Source organism: Notamacropus eugenii, chromosome 2 (genome assembly GCF_028372415.1).
Source record: "Notamacropus eugenii isolate mMacEug1 chromosome 2, mMacEug1.pri_v2, whole genome shotgun sequence".
Classification (NCBI taxonomy): Eukaryota; Metazoa; Chordata; class Mammalia; order Diprotodontia; family Macropodidae; genus Notamacropus; species Notamacropus eugenii.
The window spans coordinates 516,885,151-516,910,927 of NC_092873.1; the positions used below are offsets into that span (position 1 = coordinate 516,885,151).

At 42.5% G+C, this 25,777-nt stretch overlaps 1 protein-coding gene across 2 annotated transcripts in view; it reads right to left on the reverse strand.

Moving 5' to 3' along the window:
• FYB2 (FYN binding protein 2) overlaps positions 1-4,256 on the reverse strand; it is a 97,059-nt gene extending 92,803 nt beyond the window's left edge. For both annotated transcript variants that reach the window (XM_072649598.1, XM_072649599.1), the window contains exon 1: positions 4,019-4,256. In XM_072649598.1, the coding sequence (XP_072505699.1) occupies positions 4,019-4,066 (48 nt within the window). In that variant the 5' untranslated portion in view covers positions 4,067-4,256. The remainder of the gene's footprint in view (positions 1-4,018) is intronic.
• Between the last annotated feature and the right edge of the window lie 21,521 nt (positions 4,257-25,777).

Genomic DNA, 25,777 nt, shown 5'->3' on the forward strand with positions numbered 1-25,777 from the left:
AGGGAAGATAGGAGTTTGAGAAGAGAAAGAATGTTGGACATCTCCATTGTGAGAAGTGTGATAGTCAATGAGAGATGAAGAAAAGGAGTGTGGCATGACCGTCAGTGGTGAGCAGAGGCTGGATAGTGTACATTTGGAGTGGACTTGATTAGAAAGCTTCCATGATCTCCTCCTGCAGCATTCAGCAGAAGCAGGGAAGGAGTCCATAGAAGTGGAGCAAATATAGGGTTAGACAGAGATGCTGGGTGCTAGGTCCCAGTTCTTACTTCACCATTCTCTTGCCTTTTGACCTTAAAAATCCAACCCCCTTCCAAAATATGCTTCTCTTGGCCTCAGTTTCATCATTTTTAAAATGAGGATCTTAGAGTGACTGACATGCACAGTCCCTAGAGCTTTTACCCTATGATGTCCCTGGACACCACAGGAGACTTCCTATTCCAAGATAACAGTCATGAAAAACAAAATCCCCCTTCTAAGCTTCTCAATCAACCTCATGTTTTCTTTTGATCATTTTTTCCTTCCTGGGTAGAAAAATCTGCTTAATCTTGTAGTGTGGTCTTCCAGATGCGTTATTAATGAAAATAAGCTTACTAACATTTTAAAAAATAAATCTGAACATTAGATTCTAAAGACAGAATGACATATATTATGTATGAGAAGAAAAAATTTCAGTCTTCTCCCTCTCTGATGCTGAGCTATAACTTGGGAAACTTCTTATCCTTCAAGTCTCTCTTTCCAAGGTTGAATATCCCAGCTAGGACTCAGTTCATTTCACTGTGGGTTATTGGTTAGCAGAGTTTTAAGTGGGACAGTAGCACATTCTTAGAGGCTCAGACCTTGAAGATACCTCAGAAGACCCCTCATATGGGTCAAACCACACCTGAACAAGCCTCCTTTCCACAACAGACTTCCCACAACAAATCTTATGGGGAAGAAATCCATGTAGAACAGTTTCTTGCCTTCTAGTACATAGGGGCCTAGCGTCCACACTCAGGCCTTTATCAGGGCTGAGACAAGTTTCCTTCTCACTACCCAAGGCTATCTCGAAGATGACACATATATGCACATGGCTATGATACAAGGTGACTGGATACAAGAAACAACAATGGAGAGACAGAAGCATCATGCTATAGAAGTTGAGGGAAAACTGTAGACTGGGGACACCATAGGAGGCTCATGGAGTATGTAGGATAGTTGGGCCTTGACTCAGTTGTATTTTGAGATGTGCTCAGTAGAAGCAAGAAAGACAATAAGCCTTTCTTAAGGGCCCTGGCTAATCACTGCCCCATTCCCACCTCCTACTCTGCCAAGAAGTAGGGGGTGGTGGGGAGTCACTGCTTCAGAGCGGACATCCCACTTTTAGAAGGGGAGTCTGTTTTCTGTCGCCAGGAGATGATCATGGGGACACAGAGTGAGTAAGCTGAAGGAGGGGAGAAGGAATTTTCTGAATGATACCCACATAGCTGCTTCTGTGGCACCCCCTGACCTGAGGTGCCCACCTGGCTCAGAAGTGGGATGGTGGGGGTTGGGTGGGAGAACATTGGGCCATAAGGGCAGGTGCAGTTGTGGGTGTTTGGGAGACAAAGTCAGTGCTTGTCTATCCCAGGGAAGGTGACACTGACCAGTTCATTGCCCACCTCTTAGAAGGGAGTGCCCCACCAAAGCCTCCACTTTGGATAGATGTTCTGAGATAAACATTCTCTGCTGAGATAGAGATTCCTATGTATCTGTGGAGGCCTCAGGCCTAAGCAGCTGAAACGGAACCAGGAGGCCAAGTTTGGAGCAAATCCCTCACCTTTCCTTCACCCCACACATCAGCTCAGGAATTCGCCATTCATCAAGGGTGCCCAGAACAATAGAAGGGTTCATGGGAGGCCTGGGCAGCTTCTTATGTGAATTCTTCTGGTGGATATTTTGAAGGAATGCTGCAGAAACATAACTCTGGGAAAGTTACAATGTTTGGCTCGTCTCAAGCTGTCTTAGCAGATGCAAGGGAGGTCTCTGAGGGGGGGGCTGCTTTGAGAAGAGGAGCCTTGCTTTTCCTCAGACAGAAGACCAAAGGAGCCTGAGTTCTAATCTGATAGGCACAGTCTAAGGGAGAAGAGGCCCTAATATCAGAGGATCATAAATTGAGAGCTCAGGAAATGAGACTCACACAGGTTGTAGTGACTTGCCTAGGAACACACAACTAATAAGAATCTGTGGGAGGACCTGAACTCAGGCCCTCCTGACTCTACATCCAGGGCCCTCTCTACATTCTTGCCACTTCACAGCAGAATAGTAGAGACTATCCCCTGCCCCAGACTAGCTAGTCCCACTGCCCACTGTCCTGGCACAGAAAGGGAAGACAATTACCCAACTTCACACAGTTAAGAGTTCATAGCTAGGAGTGAAATTCAGATGATCTGACTCTCAGCTCTACTCTTTCCTCCCTCTCACCTCACTGCCTGAGCTTCCTGGGCATGGCAAAGTCTCCTGAGTCATAGACACCTTCTCTTCAGCCAGGCTGTCTGTTTCGTGATTCATCAAGAACATGGTGACTTGTTCTTTCGACTCCCAACTTACCAACACCTTCTCTAGAATGTATTTTGATCTATGCCTCTCTTATGGTAAACACTGTCTTCTTATATCATAGTGATGAATTATATGTGTATGTATATATGCATATGCCTCATTTCCCTCTTTACAACTGAAGCTTCAAGGGAAGTATAATTCTTGTTCTCTGTGGAGCCTAGGAGAGAGTCTTGCACGTGTTGTTCAGTTGTTTCCAACTCTCCGTGATCCCATTTGGGGTTTTCTTGGCAAAGATACTGGAGTGGATACAACTCATTTTACAGATGAGGAAACTGAGGCAAACAGGGTTAAGTGACTTACCCAGGGTCACACAGTAAGTAAGTGTCTTGTGCATAGGATCATACATTTAATGCTAGAAGAGACCCATGTTCAACCTCCTCATTTTAGGGATGAGGAAACAAGCTCAGCAAGAACCAGGTCCAACTTCTCAGGTTGAAAAGAAACTCAGACAAATCAGTCATGAAGGGAGAGGAGAGACTTAGCAAAGCCTCGTCATCGTGAGTATTAAAGAAAGAGGCAGAGACGGAGAAAGAATCTGATTCTAACTCAGCTCTGCTAGTCTGCCCTAAGAGACTGAGTGACTTTGAGCAAGTCACTTTTCTTTGGGCTTTACTTTCCTTCCCTGAAAGATGAATTTACCTTTAAATCTGTCTCTGATGAATAGGTGAACCTTCTCACAAGGTCAACTCCTCCACCTAAACACTCCATGCTCACCTTTCTGGTATCCTTCAGCAGATGTCTGGTGCCTTTCACAATTATATTTTTTTTCTCTCTCCCCTCCCCTCGCCTTTCCCCTCCCCTCTCCTCTCCTCTCCTTTCTGTTTCTCTCTCTCTCTCTCTGTTTCCATCTGTCTCTCTATCTTTAACCAGCCCCTCCCCTGCCACCTCTCATGAAAGCTCAAGCAGTAGAGATACAGGAATCACAAGCTCACACCCTACAAGGGAGTCTAGAAATCACCTATTCTTGACCTGGGATATTTGACCCATCTTGTGTCCTTCGCCTCTTGGACAATTAGTTTGGCGAGGCTTATGGACTTCTTCTCAGAATCATGTTAATAGAAAGAAAGCCTGAATTTCACTTCTAGATGAGTCAATATAAAGGTGTATTCTTTTTTCCCTATTTCCCTGCAATCTATCATGGACCTGAGGAAGAAATTAAGGAATTGGAAGTGACTGACCCAAGGTTCTACAGATAACAGAGCCAGGATTCCACCTGCAGGCAGGGAGTTAGTTCCTTCCCCTGCCATGCCATGCTATGCCAAGGTTTCCTACCCCACACTTTCTTCTGGCACTTGAAAGCTTCTCCTTGGCTCACTCCAGACTTTTGTGGATAGTAGTAATAACCAGACAGGAATGAGGGATGCTGCTCTGAGTGTCTCAAGCTCCCCACCACAATATCAAGGCATCACAAAGTGAGAAAGGAAAGAAAATCATGATTCATTACCGTATCCATGTCTCTGCTTCCTGATGGAAGGGTTTCTGAGGAAGACATAGGCTCCTGCTCTGGCAGCTCTCCGGCTAATGAGCTCCTGGTACCATCAGAGAGCTTCCTGCCTTCCTCTGCCCCTTTGGAGCATCCCAGAAATTAGCTTCCAGACCAGGCTGGGCCAGGTGCACACCTAGGGGCCTTCCCCAGCTCATCTCTGGCTCCTCCCAATCTTCCTTCCTTCCCAGAAGGCAGGGCTTCCAGAGAACCCTGGACAGAGGGAGCTGGTGCAAGCACAAAGCAGGGGCTTCTGGGAGACTCCTCCCCCACCACCCTGGCTAGATATGAAGAGGTGAGAGGCACCAGCAGGGAGCTCAGGGGCAAGATTGGTATGGCATTGTTTAGCCCAGCTCATCAGACTCTCCCCCTCCTCCTCCTGCTCCTCCCAGGCTCTCAGCCCCTGGGCTGGGCAGTGATCACACTGTGCCCTAAGGAGTTACAGGAGGCCTTGCAGAAGGCTAGACTCCAGGGGCAGGCATCTCTCTGGCTACATGGTGGCTCAGTCAGAGAATGCAATGCCAGGGAGAGGGGAGATTTCAGACATGGGAGAGGCAGTGTGTCCTCCTCAGCCCAAGCCTCCTTTATGAACCTAGGGCATGTCCTGCTGTGGAAGAGAGGCATGTTTGTTATTTAGGGGGAGAAAGTCCTGTGAAGTGACCAGAGCACTAGACAGTGTGCAAGGGCAGCAAGGAGTCACAGGACCTGGATTCAAATCTTTCTCAATATCTGTGTGACCTTGGGCAATCCCCCCGGGATGCCATTTCCTCATAATAATCTAGCATTTACATACACACAAAGGTTTGCAAAACGTTTGACAAATATCTCATTTTTATCCTCACAATGACCTGGGAAGTAGACGTGATTATTAACCCTTATTTTACAAAGGGATTGGGGAGACATCATCCTCTGGGACTGTGAAGTACTGGACAAATCCTGCTTCATTAAAAGGGTCACATGGCACCTACATTATGACCTCATGGTGGCTCAATACCCAGGCCCTGATTTTGAAGGTGTCACCCCTCATGAGCCGCTGAGGAATGATTTTTTTTTTTTTTTGGAGGGGAGGGGAACTCAGGAAAGATAGTTTGTTAGCTTTATGAGTGGGAATCATCTGGCATTATCTCACTAAATGAGTAGAGGCAAATAGTGGTTAAGTGACTTGACCAGGGTCACACTGCTAGTGTCTAAGGCTAGATTTGAACTTGGGTTTTCCTCACTCCAGGCCCAGTGCTCTGTGCACTATGATGCATCCCAGACACCTCTATAAAATGAGAGGGTTGGGTCAAGTGATCTCTTAGAATCCTGCCAACTCAGAAGTTCTACGCTCTCATATCCACAAGTGGGGAGAAAAGATCCAAGCTGGTCCTGAGGCTGGCAAATGAGTTGAGCTCAGAAAGAACCCAAGGACCTTAGCATACATTTACAGCTGATGTGACCTCAGGTAAATCACAATCGTTCTCAGATTCAGTTTCCAGTGCCAGGCCTGGATTCAGAAAGACCCAAGTTCAAATCCAGTCTCAGACATTACCAGCTATGTGACCTTGGGCACATCACTTAAGCCTATTTGCCTCAGTTTCCTCCTTTATAAAATGAGTTGGAAAAGGAAATGGCAAGCCGAGAAAATCCCAAATAGATTCAGGAAGAGTTGGACACAAGTGGAAAAACTGAACTACAACAAAATATTGGAAATTATATGAGTACCTACTTTAGAGGGTTGTTGTACAGCTCAAATAAGATGACCTATGTAAACAAACTCAAGCAGCATTTTGTGATTTATTATTATTCTATCTGAAATAGTCATCTTAAGAATTCTCTGTACCTGCAGTGGAAACCACACTGAATTTAGAGCCATAAGAAACTGAATCATAAATCATAAACACCAAACTGGCAGGGTCCTTGTAACGTTAAGGGAATTTGAAGATCTTCCTCGCCCCTTATGAGGCCAGTGTGAACTGCTGTGAGCTCTGATCCAGTCCACAGCCTGAGTCACATGGAGCCAATGGTGGGAGGAGCTTGCTGAATGGGTGGAGCAAAGAGAGAGAGGAGGCAGAGCTGAGGTAGAGTAGAGCAGCTAGCATGAGTGAGAGAGGGAGTGATTTTGCCTAAGGGAGCTTGTTTGTGGGGAGACCTGATGGAGGGAAGGCATGGGCATGATCATGCTCCCTGCATTGATAATGTGTATAGATTTCTTTGTTACTATGATGAATTTGGCTTTCTGGTGTCTGAATAAATATTTTGGTTTCTTCTTTGAGGAACAGAATTTATATTTTGTGAATTTACCCTAGAAAAACACCTGCATATCCATAGAGGCTGCTGTAGGCATCACATTGATGTTACAGTCCTCAAAGACCATCTAGCTCAATACCTTCATTTTGTAGATGGGAAACTCTGGCCCTGGAGGTCGTGTCTTGTCCCAGGGAACACAAGTAGGCAACATCAGAAGTGGGCTGTGGAATTCAGGATTTTGATCCTGGCATTGACACTTAGAACCCAGGTGACTTCAGACAAATTCTTTAATCTCTTTGGGAGGTTTTCTCCTTTGTAAAATGAGGGAACAGCATGGTCAGGATACAGAATGATGTATTGGGAGTCAGGAAGATTTGGGTTCAAGTCTCTGCTACAACATTTATTAGTTGTGTGACCCTGGGCTAGTCACTTTATCTCAGCCTGCCTTAGTTTCCTCATCTGTACAATGGGGTAATAATGGCAGGTATCTCACAGGGTGATTGTTAGGCTCACATGAAATAATACACATGAAGTCTCCCCAAATTTATATATTATATAAATATCAGTTATTATTATAATCATTTTCATTAAAAAAAATCAACCACCAAGTTTTTATGAGGTGCCAGACCCTGGCACCAAAACTGAACAAAAAGAGACCTTCACGTCAAAGACCTTACATTTATTCCCTCGTTATCTTTCAAGGTCCCTTCCATGTCCCTTCGATGATGAAATTTCTGGCCACTACTGCAAGTAATGAATATTAATGGTTCTTAAATTGAACTGAGTTGAATTAAACTTTGCAGAGGGCAAAATGCTAACTCCTTTTCTTAGCTTTCCCTTCCTATCTTAAAGCCTTCAAAGCCAGATCTTACTATTATTGAAATATAGGTATCAAAGTATCTATTTAAACAAACAAATAAAAAAACCCCAAAAACAAGTTCACTGACCAGAGTTTAAGAACCTGATGCTCTTCTAACTCCAAACCTATGATCTGAAGTTTTTGCTGAACTCAGATCTGATTTCAAATCCCAGTTCTTCTACTTCCTACCTGACACCTTTGGCAAGACATTAGCTTTCCTGGGCCCAGGTTTTTTCAAATGTAAAAGAATGTTGAGTTAAATGACCTATCAAAGCTTTTCCAGTTCAAAATATATATCTTGTACTATGAGAATATAAGCTCTTTTAAGGCAAAGGATGTTTTGGTTTTGCATGGGTGTCTAAAGGCTTAGTACAGGGTTTCTCTTAGTAGCCTTTGAATGTTTAGTAGCATATGAGCAGCAGATGGCTTTGGGGGCAGCCACGGACTCACTTCAGAGTTGCCATCATTGCTAAAACACTTGGGTGAGGAGGGGGGGGCTATTTCATTTTTTGGAACTGCCTTCAGAATCTGTGATATCCTTCTGAATACCCATGTTGGATTCATATTTTCGGGTATGGGTCTGATTTCTGCAAACTGCCTGATGTTTGGCGAATGAGGTAAGTGGTCACTAAGGCTTGAGCACATTAAGGGTTCCTTCAGTTTGGTTACTATCATAACGTATTGAACCACAGAAAAACTGCTGAATTCCTGCCTTCCAGTGACTTCTTAAACTGACTCCAGAACAGCATTGACTGGCATACAGATAGATAGATAGATAGATAGATAGATAGATAGATAGATAGATAGATAGATAGATAGATGGATTGATGGATGGATGGATGGATGGATGGATAGGTAGGTAGATAGATAGACAGCCAGCCAGCCAGAGAGACAGACAGACAGACAGACAGACAGACAGATAGATAGATAGATAGATAGATAGATAGATAGATAGATAGATAGATAGATAGATAGATAAAGCCAACAGACAGAACTCATTGGTTATCTTTAACAAAATCCCAGACTAAACCTCAAATAATGAGGAAGCACCAACTCTGCCTCAATAATCTTTTTATTTTTTTTGTTTTTCATATATAGGACCCAGTGTGTACCAACCAATTAAGTCACTGCTTCTCTCTCCCCAAGCTCCCTCATCTTCTGAAACTAAAAAGGAAAATTAATTATGCATCACCCCCATCACAAATGCCAAACTGGCAGGGTCCTTGTCATGTTAATTTAAAGATCTTCCCTGCCCCTTATGAGGCCCATGTGAACTGCTGTGAGCTCTGATCCAGTTCACAGCCTGAGTCACATAGAGCCAATGGTGGAAGAAGCTTGCTGAATGGGTGGAGCAGGGAGAGAGAGGAGGCAGAGCTGAGGTAGAGCAGAGCAGCTAGCATGAGTGAGAGAGGGAGTGATTTTGCCTAAGGGAGCTTGTTTGTGGGGAGATCTGATGGAGGGAAGGTGTGTTAGCTATAGACCAGTTTTTCCATCACCTAACACTTCATAGGATCACAAGATTTAGAACTAGAAAGCATTTAATTCCCTGATTTTACAGATGAGGCAACTGAAGCCCAGAGACTCCCCTAAGGATAATAGCAGAACTGACTACAAATCTCATCCATTTCCCATTAAAATGCATTGCTCTGATTCACTGCAAAATTCTTTTGCAACGTTAGTTTCTCATCTGCACGATGCCTAAATTAGAGTGTTCTGCAGTCCAGTGAATGAGCCGGTGTCCACTCCTCTTCCCTGTCTACTGTGGGCATGCCCCTTGCTGTGATAATGTTGACTATAAAAGTTTAGTAGGGTCTGGGTACTCCTGACCCTTGTACCTTTTCCTAAATCATGGAGAAAGAAAAATAATAGGGCTGATTTGAAAAAGTAGATGATATGACTTGCATCTATATAATTCTTTACATATTGTTGACTCTCAAGACTGTTTTATGACGTATGTGTTAACATCCCCATTTTACAGATGAAGAAAGTGAGCCTGGGAGAGAGGTCACACAGCTAGTAAGCATCTGAAGCTGGACTTGAATTCAGGTCTTTCCTACTTGAAGTCTAGCCCTTTACCCACTACTCCACCAGCTGCCTTGTACATATTTCTTTTAACCTGTTTAGGAATGAACATTGCCTACAACAAAAGCCACTCCTTCCATGTAGAGAGGCAGCTGTGATGGCCTGGAAACTTACCAGCTGTGTGACTCTGGACTGGTCACTAACTCCTTTGGGGAGATTCTGTTTTCTCATCTTGAAAATGAGGTCATACTTAATGCCCACTTCCCAGGATTGTTGTGAAAGTCTATTGAAAAAAAGTATGCAAAACCTTTAGTACTTTATGCCAGTCAGATCTTATTATCATTAGGCACTTGGTTTATTTGTCTTTAGTGCAAAAAATTGGAGAAATGAGAAAGAGAACTCTGAAAACAGCTTGCCCCTCTCTCTTCAGTTATTTTCTATAGTGGATTTTTGTTCCAAACAAATGAAACAGTAGCTAGCTTTCCCTGTTGCTCCCTAGGTAAGTGGTATGTGGGTAGGTTAGGTAGGAATGCTTCATTAAACCAGTATTCAAGGGATCAGGCGGGAGAACAGTCAGTAGCAAAGGTATTAATCCAAGCTTAAAATTGAGCGCCTGAAGGCGACTAGAACTTAAATTTGTGTAATCTGATCTTAATTGATTTTTCTCTTGTGCAAAACTAATAAAAATTCTCCTAAAATTGATGCTTGCAGGTAAAATTTCCCCCTACAGTTTGGGGCCATTAGCACATCAGTGTATCATAGAATTTTGGACCTTCAAGGGACATTAGGACAGAGAATGTTGGAGAATAAATTACAAAGAAATCATAGCTGGGAGAGACCTAAGACATAACAGTCAGTTAACATACATTTATTAAGTACCTACAATATACCAGGCAATGTGCTAAGTGCTGAGGATACAAAGAAAGACAGAAAACACCCTGTGCCCTCAAGGACCACATAAAGCTTCATACAGAATAGGTCAAAGGTTATCTGAGAGGGGGGGTCCCTGGCAGCTGGGGTTGAGGGGAACCAGAAGAGGTCACTTAATGTTGATGGGGCTCAAGTTGACTCTTTAAGGAATGCAGAGAATACAAGAAGCCAAAGGGATGATGAGATGTGGGGAGGCAGAGCCCTCCAAGCATGAGCCATGGCCAGTATAAAGTCTCAGAGGTGGGAGAGAAGGGCATTCAGTAAACTCTGAGTAGACTAGCCTATCTGGATGACTTTAGAACATATAGAATAGAGCATTGGAATAGGAAGGAACCTCAGAGATCATCTCAACCCCACTCAATGTATAGATGAGAAAACCCAGAAGGGAAGACACTTGCACAAGGTCACCCAATGCCTTAGTGGCAGAGCCAGGAGAAAAGTCTGCGGCTCAAGAATCCCAACCCAGCATGCTTTTCAGCAGTCCTGCTTCTTCAAATTACTTTCTGGACATAGGTCCCTATTTATTGAGACCTTGTCTGAGGATGGAAAATTGTTGGAATTTGGTCTTACAGATGAATGGATGGAGGCAGCCAAAGGATGAGAATGGCCCTGGTGATCACTGAGTTCTAACTATTATCATTCTATGGGTCAGGTTTCCCAGGGGAACATGGGGAAAAACAATAATAATAAAAAAGCTTCCTTGAGAGTACTTTACACGTAATGAGGGCATGCTGCCCCCAAGAGGTGGCATCCTACTTCATTGAGAAGGTTCAAAACCACTCCCCAACCATACCACCAGGACCTTGGCCCAGCAATAATCTCTGCTTCTTTCCTCCATCTTCAGTGTTCTCCCCTCTCTCTGACTTTCCAGCTTACTACAAAATGCCCACCCCAACCTAAGAAAAAGCCTTTCCTTGACTTTTCTGCCCTCATCTAGTGATTTCCATATCACCCACTTCTTTTCCATCGCTTCTTTTAGATATCATTTCTACCTGTTACCTTCACTTTCTTATTGTTGAGACCTGACTTTTGCCTTAACCACTCTGTTGGAACTGTTTTCCCTGGAAAAAATTACTATTGCCTTTTGTGGCCCCATCACACCAATTTCTTAATGTATCACTTGTAACAAAGATTGGAAAGAAAAGGATAAAAATAGCTTTAGTAAAGTAATCAACACATCAAGTGTGTCTGATAGCGTATAACCTACTGCAGATCTGTAGTTCCCCACCACCACAATAAAGGTTGGGAGGTGTGTTTCCCTAACACTTCTTTGGGTCCAAGTTGGTCAATATAATTATTAACTGTTCAATTTCATTTTGTAGCTCTTTCTACTTATAATATCATGACACCGGTTTCTTGAAGATCATCATTTACCTCTGAATATAGAAAAGAAATGATTTTTCTTCTCCTTACCTATAGCCACTAATTCTCATTCTCTTTTACTTCAGTGCAATACTGACTTTTTTTGAGGCAATTAGAGTTAAGTTACTTGCCCAGGGTCACACAGCTAGCAAGTGTCTGAGGTCAGATTTGAACTGGAGTCTTCTGGACTCCAGAACTGGGGGCCCTATCCACTATAGGGCCACCAAGCTGCACCAGTATTGAATTGTGTTGATCACTATATTTCCTCCACTGATGGAATGTCTTGGTTTTCCTTCTGTACCTTTTACCATGATCTCTATCTCCAGCTCTGGATTCTTGTACCTCTTCCTGATCCCAGGAATATGTCCTTGACCCTCTTTACTTCTCCCTCCCCATGGGTAGTCTTATTCTCACTCTGGACTTAAATTATATCCAAGAGGCGATCTCACAAATCTCAATCTCTGTCTGGGCCAGTCCAACGAGTATTTATTAAGCAAGGCACCAGAGATACCTAGAGGAAAAAAATATGGCCCTTCCAAGTTCTAGGAGGTCCTTATTTTGACTCCTCTCCCAAGCTGGACTACATCTTCTCCTCAGGGTTCTAAGGGTACTCCCCGCCAGGGTCTGCTGGGAGCTTATAGTAAAATATCTCTAGAGCAGGGGCTGTTACATTATTTTATCTGTGTCCCCAGAGCCTCTCACACTGGCTAGGCTATCAGAGGCAACAAATAAAAGTCATTTGAAATAATTAAGACATAGGGACTATGCCTCTGATTTCACTGGGACAGGAAAATTCGGGATGGGAAAATTCCCTCTGGGTCAGCACTTTCTCTGCAATCTGTCATCTTAGAGACTGGCCTAGAGTATTGAGTAGTTAAATGACTTGCCCTGGGTCACACATCCAGTATATACCAAAGACTGAAGCTAAACTAAGATCTCCCTGGCTCTGAGACTGGCTGTCCAACCACTACTCTCTACAACTTCTAAATAAAGTACCAGGAAACTGAATTAAGTAGCAACAACTGATTGCAGCCAGCCCAAAGGATGAGAGGAGGTGACCTAGGTCTGGGCTGGTCCTTAGAGAAAGATCAGCCTAAAGATGGCAAGAGGGTGAATGCCTGGCTTAGGCTTTTCCCTGGATTCTTGAAAATGTACAAAGGTAGGAGATGGAGGCATGTGTTCTAGGAATATTAGAACATCCACCACAGAGAATAAAGCAGAATGCTGGAGAGGTGAATGGAAAGCAGATCATGGAGGGTCTTTAATCTGAGACTTTATATTTTTCCTTAGGTGCTGTGAAGGTGTTTGAACAGCAAACCCGGGCCTTAGGAAGATTACCTGGGCAGCTGTGTTGAGGATGGATCAGAGGTCAGAGGATGGAAGAGGTGCTTAAGAGAGCAGTTTGACAGACCTGGCAAAGGGGAACTCATGATAATGACTAGTATTTCTGTAACACTTTCAAGTTTTCAAAGTGTTTCTCATGTTATTTCATTGATCTTCACAATCCTTGTAAAGCAGATGCCATTATTATCCCATTTTACAAAGGAGGAAATTGTGACTCAGGAAATGCAAGCAACTTGGCCAGGTTGACATAGCTAGTAAGGGGCCAAGGTGGGATTTGAACCCAGGTCTTCCTGGCTTCAATCCAGAGGGTCACATTAGAGATAGTAACATGGTGAGTGGACCAGAGATTTTGGTGAGAGATGCTATAGTGACAATCAATAAGACTTAATAGTCATAGGTTGAAGTTCTATAGACTTTACATACATTCTCAAGAACCCAATGAAGTCAGTGTTATTGCCAATACTTATTTTATAGAAGAAATTGAGGCAGAAAGAAGTCAAGGGACTTGTCCAGGGTCACAGAGCTAGTGTCTGAGGCAGGATTCATTTGGCAAGCACTTTGCCGCTTCTGCCCTCTAGCTGCCTCAGTCACTTGGTAGCTGATTGGGTGTGAGGAGGGACAGAGAGGAAGGGGAAGGGATGACTCTGAGCTTATACATCTTGGTGATTAGAATGCTGGCAGCACTTTCGCAGATAGAGGGAGGCCTAGATAGGCAGCAAGTTTAGGAAAGGGAGATAATGAGTTCAGTTTGGAACATGTTGAGCTGGAAAAGCTGAGAGGACATTTAGGAGGAGACAGTAGGAAGCTGATGGTGCGTGACTGGAGTTCAAGAGAGAGATTAAACCACTAAATTGACCATGTCACAGTCTCATGTTTTTCATTTTATAGGCACTGTCTATTCTAGGCCATGACCTGCAGGTTCTCATGGAATTAGAACTATGGGGGAAGAGTCTTCAGAACTGCATAGATATCAGAAGACCCAGTGTTAGAGATGGAAGGGACTTTGGAACATAGAGAGTATGAAGGTTCCTTAAAACACAGAATGTTAGACCCCAGAATTTTCACACTAGAAGGGCCCTTAGCCTAGGGAATATTAGAACATAGAACACAGAAGGCAGCTAGGTGGCTAAGTGGATAGAGCACTGGACCTGGAATCAGGAAGATCTGAATTCAAATGCAGCCTCAGATATATTAGTGATTTGACCCTGGAGAAGTCACTTCACCTCTGTCTGCCTCAGCTTACTCCTTTGAAAATATGAACAATAATCATCCCTCCCTCCTAGGGCTGTTGTGAAGAAAAAAACAGGAGATAATTTTGTAAATTGCCTTGAAGTTCTTAAAGCACTATTTAAACTCTAATAGCTCCCATCATTCTCATTAGAAGGTTAGGGTAGGAGCTGACCACAGACATAAATACCACAAAAAGGAGAAAATTCAATACTCTAGCTGGGAGGGACATTAGAAGGGAAATTTATACCCTTTAGAACCTAATATGTTAAAGCTCAAAAGTCATATAGTCTAACCTCATTTTACAGGGGAGGAAACTGATGCCCAGAGGTGAAATAATTTACCTAAGACCACACAGCCAGTCGGTGTCCAAGCATTCTCCTTCCTTTAAGTCCAGTACTTCTTGTACTGCACATATTGTCTTATTTTTTCCATTTCTTCCTCTTACAGGATAGCATTATTATTGGGAAAATTCACAATGGAAGCTAGTATTATGAGTAGGTAACCTGAAAATCTATCTTTGTGTCTCTGAGGTCCTATATTTTCATCAGGAAACATCCATAACCTCTGTGAAAGTGTGTTTAGTTCATTCATTTATTCAACTAACACTCTAGAAACAAACTATTAGTAATAATATATGTTATAGTGCCTTGAGGTTTGGCATCCAAGTCAGGAAGACCTGAGTTCCAATGTCTTCTGACATCCTTCCTGATTTACTATGGGCCAGTTGCTTAACTTTCTTGTACCCTGAGGCAGCTTTCTAGGACTCTAAGTTATAGACATGTAGCTCTTCTGTATTGATGGAGAGAATTTCCACTCCAGGAAGTTCCCAACACCAGTGAAATCTGGACCCAAACAATAATGATAATGATCTATAAGACGTTATCCCTGCCCTCAAGGACTTGATGACTGAGCCAACATTATCCTGGGCTCCCAGAGTCCTTTCTTGCTTGAATTTATTTCCCATGTTCTCAATTGTTAAGATGTCAGAGGAGATGGATGTGTAGCAAGGCATGGCTGTGTTTGAGGCCAGGCTGTCATCTGATCCTGGTGTGACAGCTTGGGGGGAGGCTCTGCCTGCCTCAACTTGGCCCAGTTTCACCAACTAATGTCCCCAGCATGTGTGATTGTGATTGCTTGGAAGGTGGCTACTGGATCCGAGCAAGCGTGCTGCTTGGCTTATATCCATGGAACAAGATGGGCTGGTGTTTGGTTGCCCTGAAATGTTCCCCAGGGAACAGAGGTGGCAGAGACAAGTTAGATGGCTCTTACTTGTTACTCTAGTATACAGGGCAGTAGATGCATTTTTAAGCCACAGCCTTGATGGTTAAATTCTCCTTCAACAGTCAGCCCTTGCTCAAAAGGTCAAAGTTTGCCTGGGTATCTTCTCCAACTCACTTTGATCTCAATGTTCTTTTTTACACTAATTCTGTAACATCCCACTTGCTTGTGGAACAGAAAGGCAGCACCTTCTTCCAGGAGGACTGCTTTCTGACCAACCACGTTCTCACCCTGGGATTTCTGGACTCCCACTAGCCCATGACTCCCTGCTGGTTGTGTTAGGTGTTTTCAGCATAGAGAAAGTAAGGAATCACATGGGACTTTGGTGTTACCAAATGATGTATCTCTGAAGAGTCTATTCCTTTGAGTGACTTTCTCTATTTGGCTGATCTGGTTTTCTCCTATGTGCCATGTCCCTAGCGAAAGTCTTGTGCACTGGCCTCTATCCTAAGTTGCCTAAGGTTTTGGGCATTGAGCACACTTCATAGCTGGGCAGTAATTAAGGATACCGCATCACAACAGCATCCTTCAGCCTTGGGATCACCTTATCACAGGATCATAGTTCGAGAGCTAGAAAAGGGTCTCAGAGTCTTCTAGTCCAATATCAATATTTTATAGGAGTAAACTGAGGCTTAGCAAGGGAAAGTGACTTATCCAATGTCACACACATAGTTAGTGGTGGATTTATGATTGAAACTCAGGTTCTCTGACTCTGGTTCTTACACTCTTTCCATTGCGCCATGGAGTACTTCTGCATTCTCATTCTCACTACCATGTCTGTGTTAGAAGTCTTGGAATTCTGACAGTCAGAGGCCATAGGAACATGACAATATCATTCATTTTAGTATTCACTCCTGCACTGTTTTATATGATTATTTGAATACAGTTTTATACAGGGCATCCCAAAAGCTTTAACTCACTTTTAAGCTTTCATAGCTACCAAATGAAAAGCTATTAAATCATAAAACTGTACAAAAAACAGCCTGCATCTATATTAGTCTTATCTCTTCAAATGGAGTCAATAGGATTTGAGGACTATATTGGATGTCTTTTCTGTCCTACACATGAGAGGACACGAGTTAATCCCTCAAAAAACTACGGAACTGATTGAGTGTATCTATAAGCTATAGCTAGCAAGCCTCCAATCTAGTCCAATGAGCATTTGTTTAGTATGTTACTCAGGTAGCCAGGTGGAACAGTGGATAGAGTACTAGACTTGGAGTCCTGAACACGAGTTTAAATTCAGCCTTAGGGATAGCTGAGTGACCCTGGACAAGTCACTTAACCTGTGTCTATTTCAGTTTCCTTATCTGTAAATGGGGTAATAATAGCATTTGCCTCTTGGTATTGTTACTATGAGGATAACATGAGACCACACTTATCAAATGCTTTGTTATTATTACTAGGCACTGTCCTAGCTCTGGTGATACAAAGATAAAATGAAAAATGGCCCTGCCTTAAGATCATACATGCTCTATATAATGTGCAGATGTCTAAATATATATATAATATATTATATATTATAATACACACACATATATAATATATATTATATATTATAATACAAATATATATTATATATAATACATGTATAATACTCTGAGGAGGAGGAAAAGGATACATTCACCTACTCATTCTCCACCTTTCTGCAGGCTGACTTCCAGCTCTACCAGTCTATTGAGATTGCCTTCTCCTAGGCTGCCGATGACCTCTTCGTTGACAAATCTTTTTTGTTCATTCTCATTCTCCTTCACCTCTCTGCTCTAGTTAACTCTGAATCAACCCTTGGAGACCCTCTCATCCCTTAGACTCTGTGATAATGTGCTCTGCTTAATCTCTTCCTGCCTCTTTGACTACCAAGTGCCCTTTGCCTTCTCCCATCCTTTAGATGTAGAATTTTTCCAAGTCTTTTGTCAGTCATCATCTCTTCTCTCTCTCCTCTCTCTCCTTTAGCAATTGTCATTTGCTCATAGCTTCAAGTACATCTCTGTGTATATAATGACTTTATCTCTGGTTATGGCCTTCTCCTATGAGCTGCAAGCCTGGGTATCCCTAGGTACGTTCAATTCAAGATATCTTTGTCTTTTCCCTAAAACCAGTTCTTTCTGTCTTCCAAATAGCACCAATCAGCTTACAACCTTGTGTAACCTATGTTTCCTCCATGATCTTCAGTCCCTGCAAAAAATCTGTTGTCAACTTCAATGAATTCTGTCCCTCAATCTGCCCTTTCCTTTCTGTTGCCTTTGTCATCACCCTAGTTAAGGCCATCCTTGACTATTGTAATAATCACATCCTAATGGAGCTCTCCGTCACTGGTCTCATCCCTCTCCAAGCCATCCTATGTGGGTCTCTGTTCATCTTGCCAATACACAGTTCTATGCAAAATACTCCCTTATTCAAAAACTTTCAGTGGTTTCTTATTGTATATGAAATAAAATTTCATGTTTTTAGCCTACCCCAAAAAAGTTAGACATCAGTGGGGAGAAAAAGTAGAATGGACTTGAAGGGCACATAAACTAGGCAATAAGCCATGGTTACAAAATTGTTCATGAAATTATCCAACCTTACAAAAAATCAGCTTTAGTGTTGGACTCCATATTTGATATTGGCTTTTGCGGTAGTGAGCCATCTGTCCCAGGAAATTTCATAGACTGATTATAATTTGTGAAATTATGTCTTTTGAATTACCAGGTGGAGAAACATTTCCTTATGTTGCTAATTCACTGGTTGATTTCATCCTGCAGCCCCTTAACATCCATCGAATTGGAGTCTGCCCTGATGTCTCTTTAATCATATGGTCTCAAATCATACTGGGGATGGGAATCGAGCTCATTGGTCTGTTAAATAGGAATCGCAGAGTCTCAACACTAAAAGGGATCCTGGAGGCCATCTAACTCAACCCCAATCTTCACAGGAATCTCATGACAACATCCCCAAAGGGTGACCATTGCTGGAAGACCTCTAGTGAGGGGACCCACCAACCCCCAATTCCACTTTGGGATGGCTTTCATTGGTAAGCAGATTTTCCTTCACATCCCTTTACGACTTCTACCCACTGCTCCTGGTTCAGCTCTCTAGGGCCAAGCAGAACAAAGCTAAGCCCTCTACATGACAATCCCTCAAATACTTAAAAAGCAGCTGCCCCTCTATCCAGATATTCTCCATTCCATCAACCAACCTTCATCGCAAAATAGAGAACTATGAAATAGAAATCAATGGATGTAAAAGATGAGTGTTTGATAAACCTATACTTTCTAAACACTGGACAACTTATGGTGTAAAGTGATTGATTTGGAGTCTGAGAGACTGAATTCCAATCTTGGTTTTGTCACCACCTGGATGACTTTGGGTAGGTTGCTTCATTTCTCAGGTCTCAGTTTCTTTATTATTTCCCCATACTCTTTCTGTTCCATTGATTGCTCTCTCTATTCTTTTTCTAGTACCAGACAATTTTTTAAAATCATTGTTGCTTTATGGTACACTTCGTTCAGAATTATGTTCTTATTATGACTGAGGTAACAGAGGCCATATCTTATTCAAGATGACACAGTCAGTACCTGATTGAATAGGGACAAGGGACAGCAAGCCTTCTAGGATACTGTGTTGTAAAACACTGGCTCCAATTGGCCATTTAATCTTGAAGATGGAGATCTGTGCAATCTGAAAATCTGTTAGTAAAGATTATTCAGTGTTCTTCTTCTCATTAACCAGATGAACAAAAGGAAGGTGACCCACTGGACCAATGACCTCACTGAGTCTTCATTTGCCCATCTTGTCTCTAGGGTCTATGGCAGTATCTATAGCAATGTACAGCAATTCTGACCTAACTTTACTCCAATTTAAAATGAATGGCTTAGCCTAGGAGAACTTGGAATGTCCTTCTAGCTCTAAATGCTCCATCAACAGGTCTGAGTCTAGACTGTTCACCAGTGCTCCCTTAGGGATAGTGAACAATATTTTAAAGGGCTAGCTTACAGGGAAACAGACATGGGCTCACCACAAAGAAAGCTTCCTTCACAATTGCAAGGGGATGAAGAGTCTTAGTAGGGAGGGGAAATGGTCTGCCATTGGAAGTCTTATAGAAGAGCCCTGCTAGTGAGGCTGCAGATGGAATCCCACTTAGGTATTGGATACATCAAATCACCTCTAAACTCAGCTTCCTTTTCTCTCTTTGTATTGTCCTGATTTCTGACCATTTAGACCCCATTTAGAGCTTGGACTCCACCCCTGGCTCAACCATCTCTGATAGTTGATCTTTGGTCTTACATCTTGCTCTAGCTCAGACCTCTGCACCATTTCCTGTCTCCTTGAGATGTTCCCATGTAGGCACCGTTCCCCAACCTGTTCAGCATTGCATCATGTGTTGCTTTTCTCCATTAGAATGTAAGGTCCTTGAGGACAGGAACTGTCTTGCTTCTTTCTCTTTCTTCTTCTCCTCCTTCTTCTCCTCTCTCCCTCTTTTTCTTTTTTGGCTATCATCTCTTAATCAATGATTCTATGGTTTCCTAGTAGTCTTGGGAGTTAATGAAACTTTGTACCAATTTAGGTAAAAGAAATCAGACAAAAATCCTTTGAATTCTTATTGTGATGTGGTGATCATCTCAGCTTGCTATTAGAATGTATACTTGGGAAAAATACCATGTTATGGACTGGATATTTCTTGTCCAAGGACTAGACTAGCTGAACTCAAATAAGGCTGTCACCATAACGGTCGCAAGATGATCAATTTTTAGTCACAGAAATTCATAAAAATTGGTTAGTGAGGCATGAAAGGAGGAGCTGGTTGTGATCTATGTGGGAGGCAGTGCCTGCACTGAGATTATGGATCCCTGTGGCATTATAACAGTTGGTGTGGGCTAGGTGTTCACTTCATGATGTTAGACAAGCAACAGCAGCCACAGTGTGCTTTGTTTCCTTATAGAAAAAGCAAGGTGTCAATTAATGAACCATCTATTGGGTGTAGTGCATGCTTTAGCCACCAGGTGGCACCACCTTCCAGCCACTAGCTCATTCTTTTTGTCTGTAGATGTTCAACATCCAGGGCTGCTCGCTGTAATGCCTTTCCTCACTTCTCACCAGATGGAGCTTACTTACAGACTGTTAACATCTCCCTCCCACTGGTCTGGAGCCTGTTCAGCCCCTGACATCTGGGTGCTGGTGGAGCCAGGTGAATATTGATCTAGGGTTATAGAGAAAAAAACTGAAAAAATCATCACCCTGAAATATTAAAAATATGGACATCTTCAGAAATGTCTTGCTCTTGACTGACCACCCTCACTCATTAGGCTTAGATGATTTAACATTTTAGTGTGTAGGTGGTTTATAAAATAAAGTCAAATAACTGTGAAGGAGATGGCATGTTGTTAACCTGAAAATAAGCTAGTTCATCAGCAACGCTGTCCTTCTGCTCCTCTCTCCTGACCCTCCACCACAACCTGGAGACAGGAATTAGAGATGGAGGGGCATTTGTTTAGAACTCCATGAGACTGTCTTGGTGAACAATCGAGAAAATGGAAGCAGGGGTGGGAAATCTCTGCCCATTAGAAATAGCCTCTTTCAGTCTCCCTAGGAGCAGGGTTTTATGACAGCTTTTAGTCTGTTCATGCACATTCCAATCTATGGTACTGGGCTGCTGATCCCTATGTCCCACCTTGTCCCCACTACACTTTGAACCCACTGCCACTCCACATCTTTGCCATGGTCACTACAGCTCTCCAGAATCTGCCCCAGCTCCTCTGTTGTGACTGATGTCACAGTGACCATTCCAGAAGCCACGAGTAGTATATAGATGCAATTTGCCTGCCCCACCTGCCCAACTCTCTGTTTCACTGATCTGTCCTCTTCGGACCATGGGGAAGGAATGAAATCATATAGTTAAGGGAGTTAAGCTGCAGGCTTGTACTCTTACCCTGTCTCCTGACTTCTCACACAGCTTTATCCTGATTTAAAACACTCAAGTGATCCTGCTTTTTGAATAACCTTGTGACTCAGTTTCCTTACGGTCCACCTCAGAAACCCACAAAGTTTAGAGTTGAAACATATCACAAATCTGTTTTTGAGTTTTGGTGATGTCTTTTGTCTTACATTTCAATCACTTCCAGATAGATCCTCTCTCTCATCCTCTTAGCACAATGTCTGGTACATAGTAAGCACTTAATAAGTGCCTTTTCATTCATTTATTCATCTAAATTTAGACAAAGATATAGATTGATCAACCAGCATTGAATATAGTATAGACGATACAGAGAGGGGCACACTATAAGGCATCTAGATGGGGTGGTGGCTAGAACACTGGACCTGCAATGTGGAATATCTGAGTTCAAATCCTGCCTCAGACACCAGCTGCATGCCTTACCGTGGACAAGTCACCTGACCTCTATCTGCCTTAGTTCTCTCATCTGTAAAACGGGGATAATCATAATACCTGCTTCCCATAGTTGTTGTGAGCCCAAATGAGATAAAGTTTGTTCAGTGAATCTTGTAAACCTTAAAGTGATATACAGACCCTAGCCATTATTTGGTTCAGTGTCATAGGAACTAAAGAGTCAATTTTGAAGTTAGAATGATCAGAGTCCTCTCTCTGATAAATGCTATATGTCCTTGGGCAACTTAAGCTTTTAGTGATTGTGGAGGGAATTCCCACATTTAGACTTCCCTACATAAATAAAATAACCAGTGTTGCTCAGTAATAAAATGTGTGCATACATTTTATCAAATGTTTGAGTTTTATCAAAAAAATGTGCTTGGGAGAGGGAAAAAAAGATGAGCCAGTCACATGGTGAAAGTGAGAGATGACTGATGAACAGCTCCATCTGTATGCTTGTGATGTCAAGAGACAGTGAGGAAGGTCTCCAGCACATTGGTGAACCCTCCCTTCCAGCAGCAAGCCTGTGGAAGGAGATGGAGAAGAGTCCACAGGCTGGGCAGGTAGAGACAGTTTGTGGTCTGCATCATTGGTAGGCACAGAGCTGGAAGGGACATCAGAGATCACTCACATCAAGCTTTCTTCACCTGAAATCCAGGGACTTGTTGTCTTCCCTTTAAAAAAATCTGATAAGATTATGTCAAAATTATAATTTCCTTTGTATTCCTGTGTATCTTAATTTTATATATTTAAGAATATTACCCTAAGAAGGAGTCCATAGGTTTGACCAGCCTGCCAGGACAGCTAGGTAGTATGATGGGTAGAGAATGGGAATTCTCTACCAGAATCAGGAAGGCCTGAGTGCAAATCCTGCCTCAGACATTAATCACACGACCCTAAGCAAGTTACTTAGCCATGATTTGTCTCAGTTTCCTCAGTTGTGAAGTGAGGATAAAAATAGCATTTACCAACGAGAGTTGTTGTGAAGGTAAAATTAGATGATGATTGTAAAGGACTTAGCACAGTGCCAGGCACAGAGGAGTCACCATAGAAATGAGAGTGATCCTTATTGTTGCTATGCGTTCATGACACAGAGATTTTAAGGACACTTGATACCCACGACTGTTTTAGGAAACTGGAGGTCTAAAGGTCACAGAGGTTAGATAAGTGTGAGAGTAGAATTCAAACTCAGGTCTTCTGACTCGACGGCCAATCAGGATGAAGAAAAATTCACAAAATGAAAATCATGTTTGAACTTGAATGACTTGTGAAGGGATGATGCTCAACGAGGGCAATGGTTTTTTTTGGAACCCATAAAAGATTGCATGCCATCCTGGGGAGGGCGGGGGGAGGGAGGGGAAGAACATTTAAAACTTATGGAAGTGATTGTTGAAAACTGAAAACAAATTAGTTAATTAAAAAAAGGCAAAAACAAGTGTCTTTAGATAGATTCCTACTCAGAAGTGAACATAAAGAAAAAAAATCAGTGAATCAAAACATGAAAGTGATTCTAAAAAATGAAAAAATAAGTGAACACAGTAGGGTTAGTCTTACTTTTAGCGAAAGTAGCATAAGAGAGAACACTGGATGTTGAAATCCCTGATGTTCTCATAGAAGGAGATTCTCCTTCCAAGTAATAACCCTTCCTCCTCCTCTTCTTTCTTTTCTTCTCCCTCAAGCCAGCCACAACTCTTCTTGAAGGTAAAGTACAGATTAATTTATTTTATTTTTGGTCTAAATTATGTACTAATCATTGCTATTGTATTTCAGGCACATTAGCGACAAAAAACTTAAATAATTATTTTTATATGAATATTTTTGGGGATGTGCTACTGATAACCGACTTTTCATTATTTCCTGTGGGAAAATTCGCTTTACAATACTAACAAGTTGCATGGCAAACAAAATCTTGGAACTAATTAAACTCATAAACCGAGGTTCTTCTGTACATTTACAATCAACATGCATATATGTAAACATTATATACACGTGTATATACGTCATTGCCAGCAAAATTCTTGCTCAAGTCCTCCTTCATAGGCTAATGCTTCACCTGGAAGATGGGCATATAGCTGAGAGCCAGTGTGGCTTCAGAAAGGGCCAAGGAACAGTCAATATGGTGTTTGCTGCCCGACAACTCCAGAAGAAATGCCAGGAGCAGAACAGAGGTCTGTACATAGTGACTGTAGATCTGACCAAGGCCTTTGGCAATGATAGTCATGAGGGCTTGTGGAAAGTTATGTCAAAATTTGGTTGCCCAGAGAAGTTCATCACATTGTATGTCAATTTCATGATGGCATGTTTGCCCGGGTTCTGGATACTGGACAATGCTCTTATTCCTTCCTAGTCACCAATGGAGTGAAACAGGTGTGTTTGCTCCCATGCTTTTTAGCATGATGTTTTCAGCCATGTTGACAAATGCTTTCAATGAGGATGAACACGGCATCAAGGTCAACTATCGTACTGATGGTAAGTTCTTCAGTTTGAAAAGGCTACAAACCAAGACCAAAGTGGAGGGAGTGTTGGTGAATGATTTTCTGTTTGCAGATGATTATGCACTCAGGGCAGCCTCTGAAGCTGAGATATAACAATGTATGGATCAATTTTCTGCTGCCTGTGCTAATTTTGGCCTAATAATTAACACCAAAAAAAAAAAAATACAGGTGCTCCATCAGCCACCACCGCACTATCCATACATGGTACCATTGGTTACAAGAAACGGAGAAGTTTTGAATGCTGTGGATAAGTTCACTTACCTTGGTAGTGTACTTTCCAGGGATGTACAAATTGACAATGAGGTTGATGCATGCATTGCCAGAGCTAGCTCAGTGTTTGGGAGGCTCCAAAGAAAAGTTTGGGAGAGAAGAGGTATTAGACTGACTACCAAACTGAAGGTCCACAGAGCCGTTGTGCTGACCTCATTGTTGTATGCCTGTGAAACATGAACAGTCTACCAGTGCCATGCCAGGAAACTGAATCACTTCCATTTGAACTGTCTTAGGAAGATTCTGAGGATCACCTGGCAGGATAAGGTACCAGACACTGAAGTCCTTGCTCAAGCTGAACTGCCAAATATTCAAACTATGCTTCAGAGAGCGTGACTCTGATGGACTGGCCATATTGTTAGAATGCAAAATGTACACTTGCCAAAAAGACTATTTATGGGGAACTCACATGGGGCAGGAGTGCTCAGAAGAAGCGATACAAGGACACTCTCACGGTTTCTCTCCAGAGCTTTGAATTTGACTGGGCAACATAGGAGACACTGGCACAGGACCGCTCAGCATGGCACGCCCACATTAGAAAAGGTGCTGTGCTCTTTGAGCAAAGCAGAATTGAGATAGCACAAAATAAATGCAGGATGCTCAGATTTGGAGTAGCCACCCCAGATATTCACATGGACTATCTGTGCCCAGCCTGTGGCAGAGCATTCTGAGCTGAGCCACAGCCGGACACACTGAAACCTCACTTTGCAATGGTGATGTCATTTTGGTCCTCTTCGAAGACAAAGGACAACAACCAGCTATGTGTACATACATCATATATGCACACATACACATACATATGTATAGCTGTTAGACAGTGTTTAAGCTTTAATAAACTTAAAACTGCACAAAGATTTTTGTATTGAATATGCATATTTTATATGCTCATGCTTATTATGCATATGATTTCACTAGCCCTCCTAGGTGCAGCAAGCGCTTGCACACAAAACCCCAGGGAGATGAGAAGCACAAGCATTTCCCCTATTTTTCAGCTAATGAAATTGTCACCCAGAGAGGTGAATCGATTTGGTCAGGGTCACACAGCCAGGGAGTACATTGATTATGGTGGCTAAGATTGTGGAGCGTGTAAAATGGAATAGTAATAGTATCCTGACTCTGGCAATGTTGGCTGTGGATGGGCATGATGGGAAGGGAACTGATCTAACCTAAGTATGGAGAAGAGATGAGAAAATATATTCCCTCCTTTCATTGGAGAGGTAGGGGACTATGGGTGTGGACTACTACATGCACTGTCAAATGTGGTCCTTATGTTACTTGTTTTTCCTTGATCCTTTCTTTTTTTGATGTAAAAAGGGGACTACTGCATAGGGTAGGAA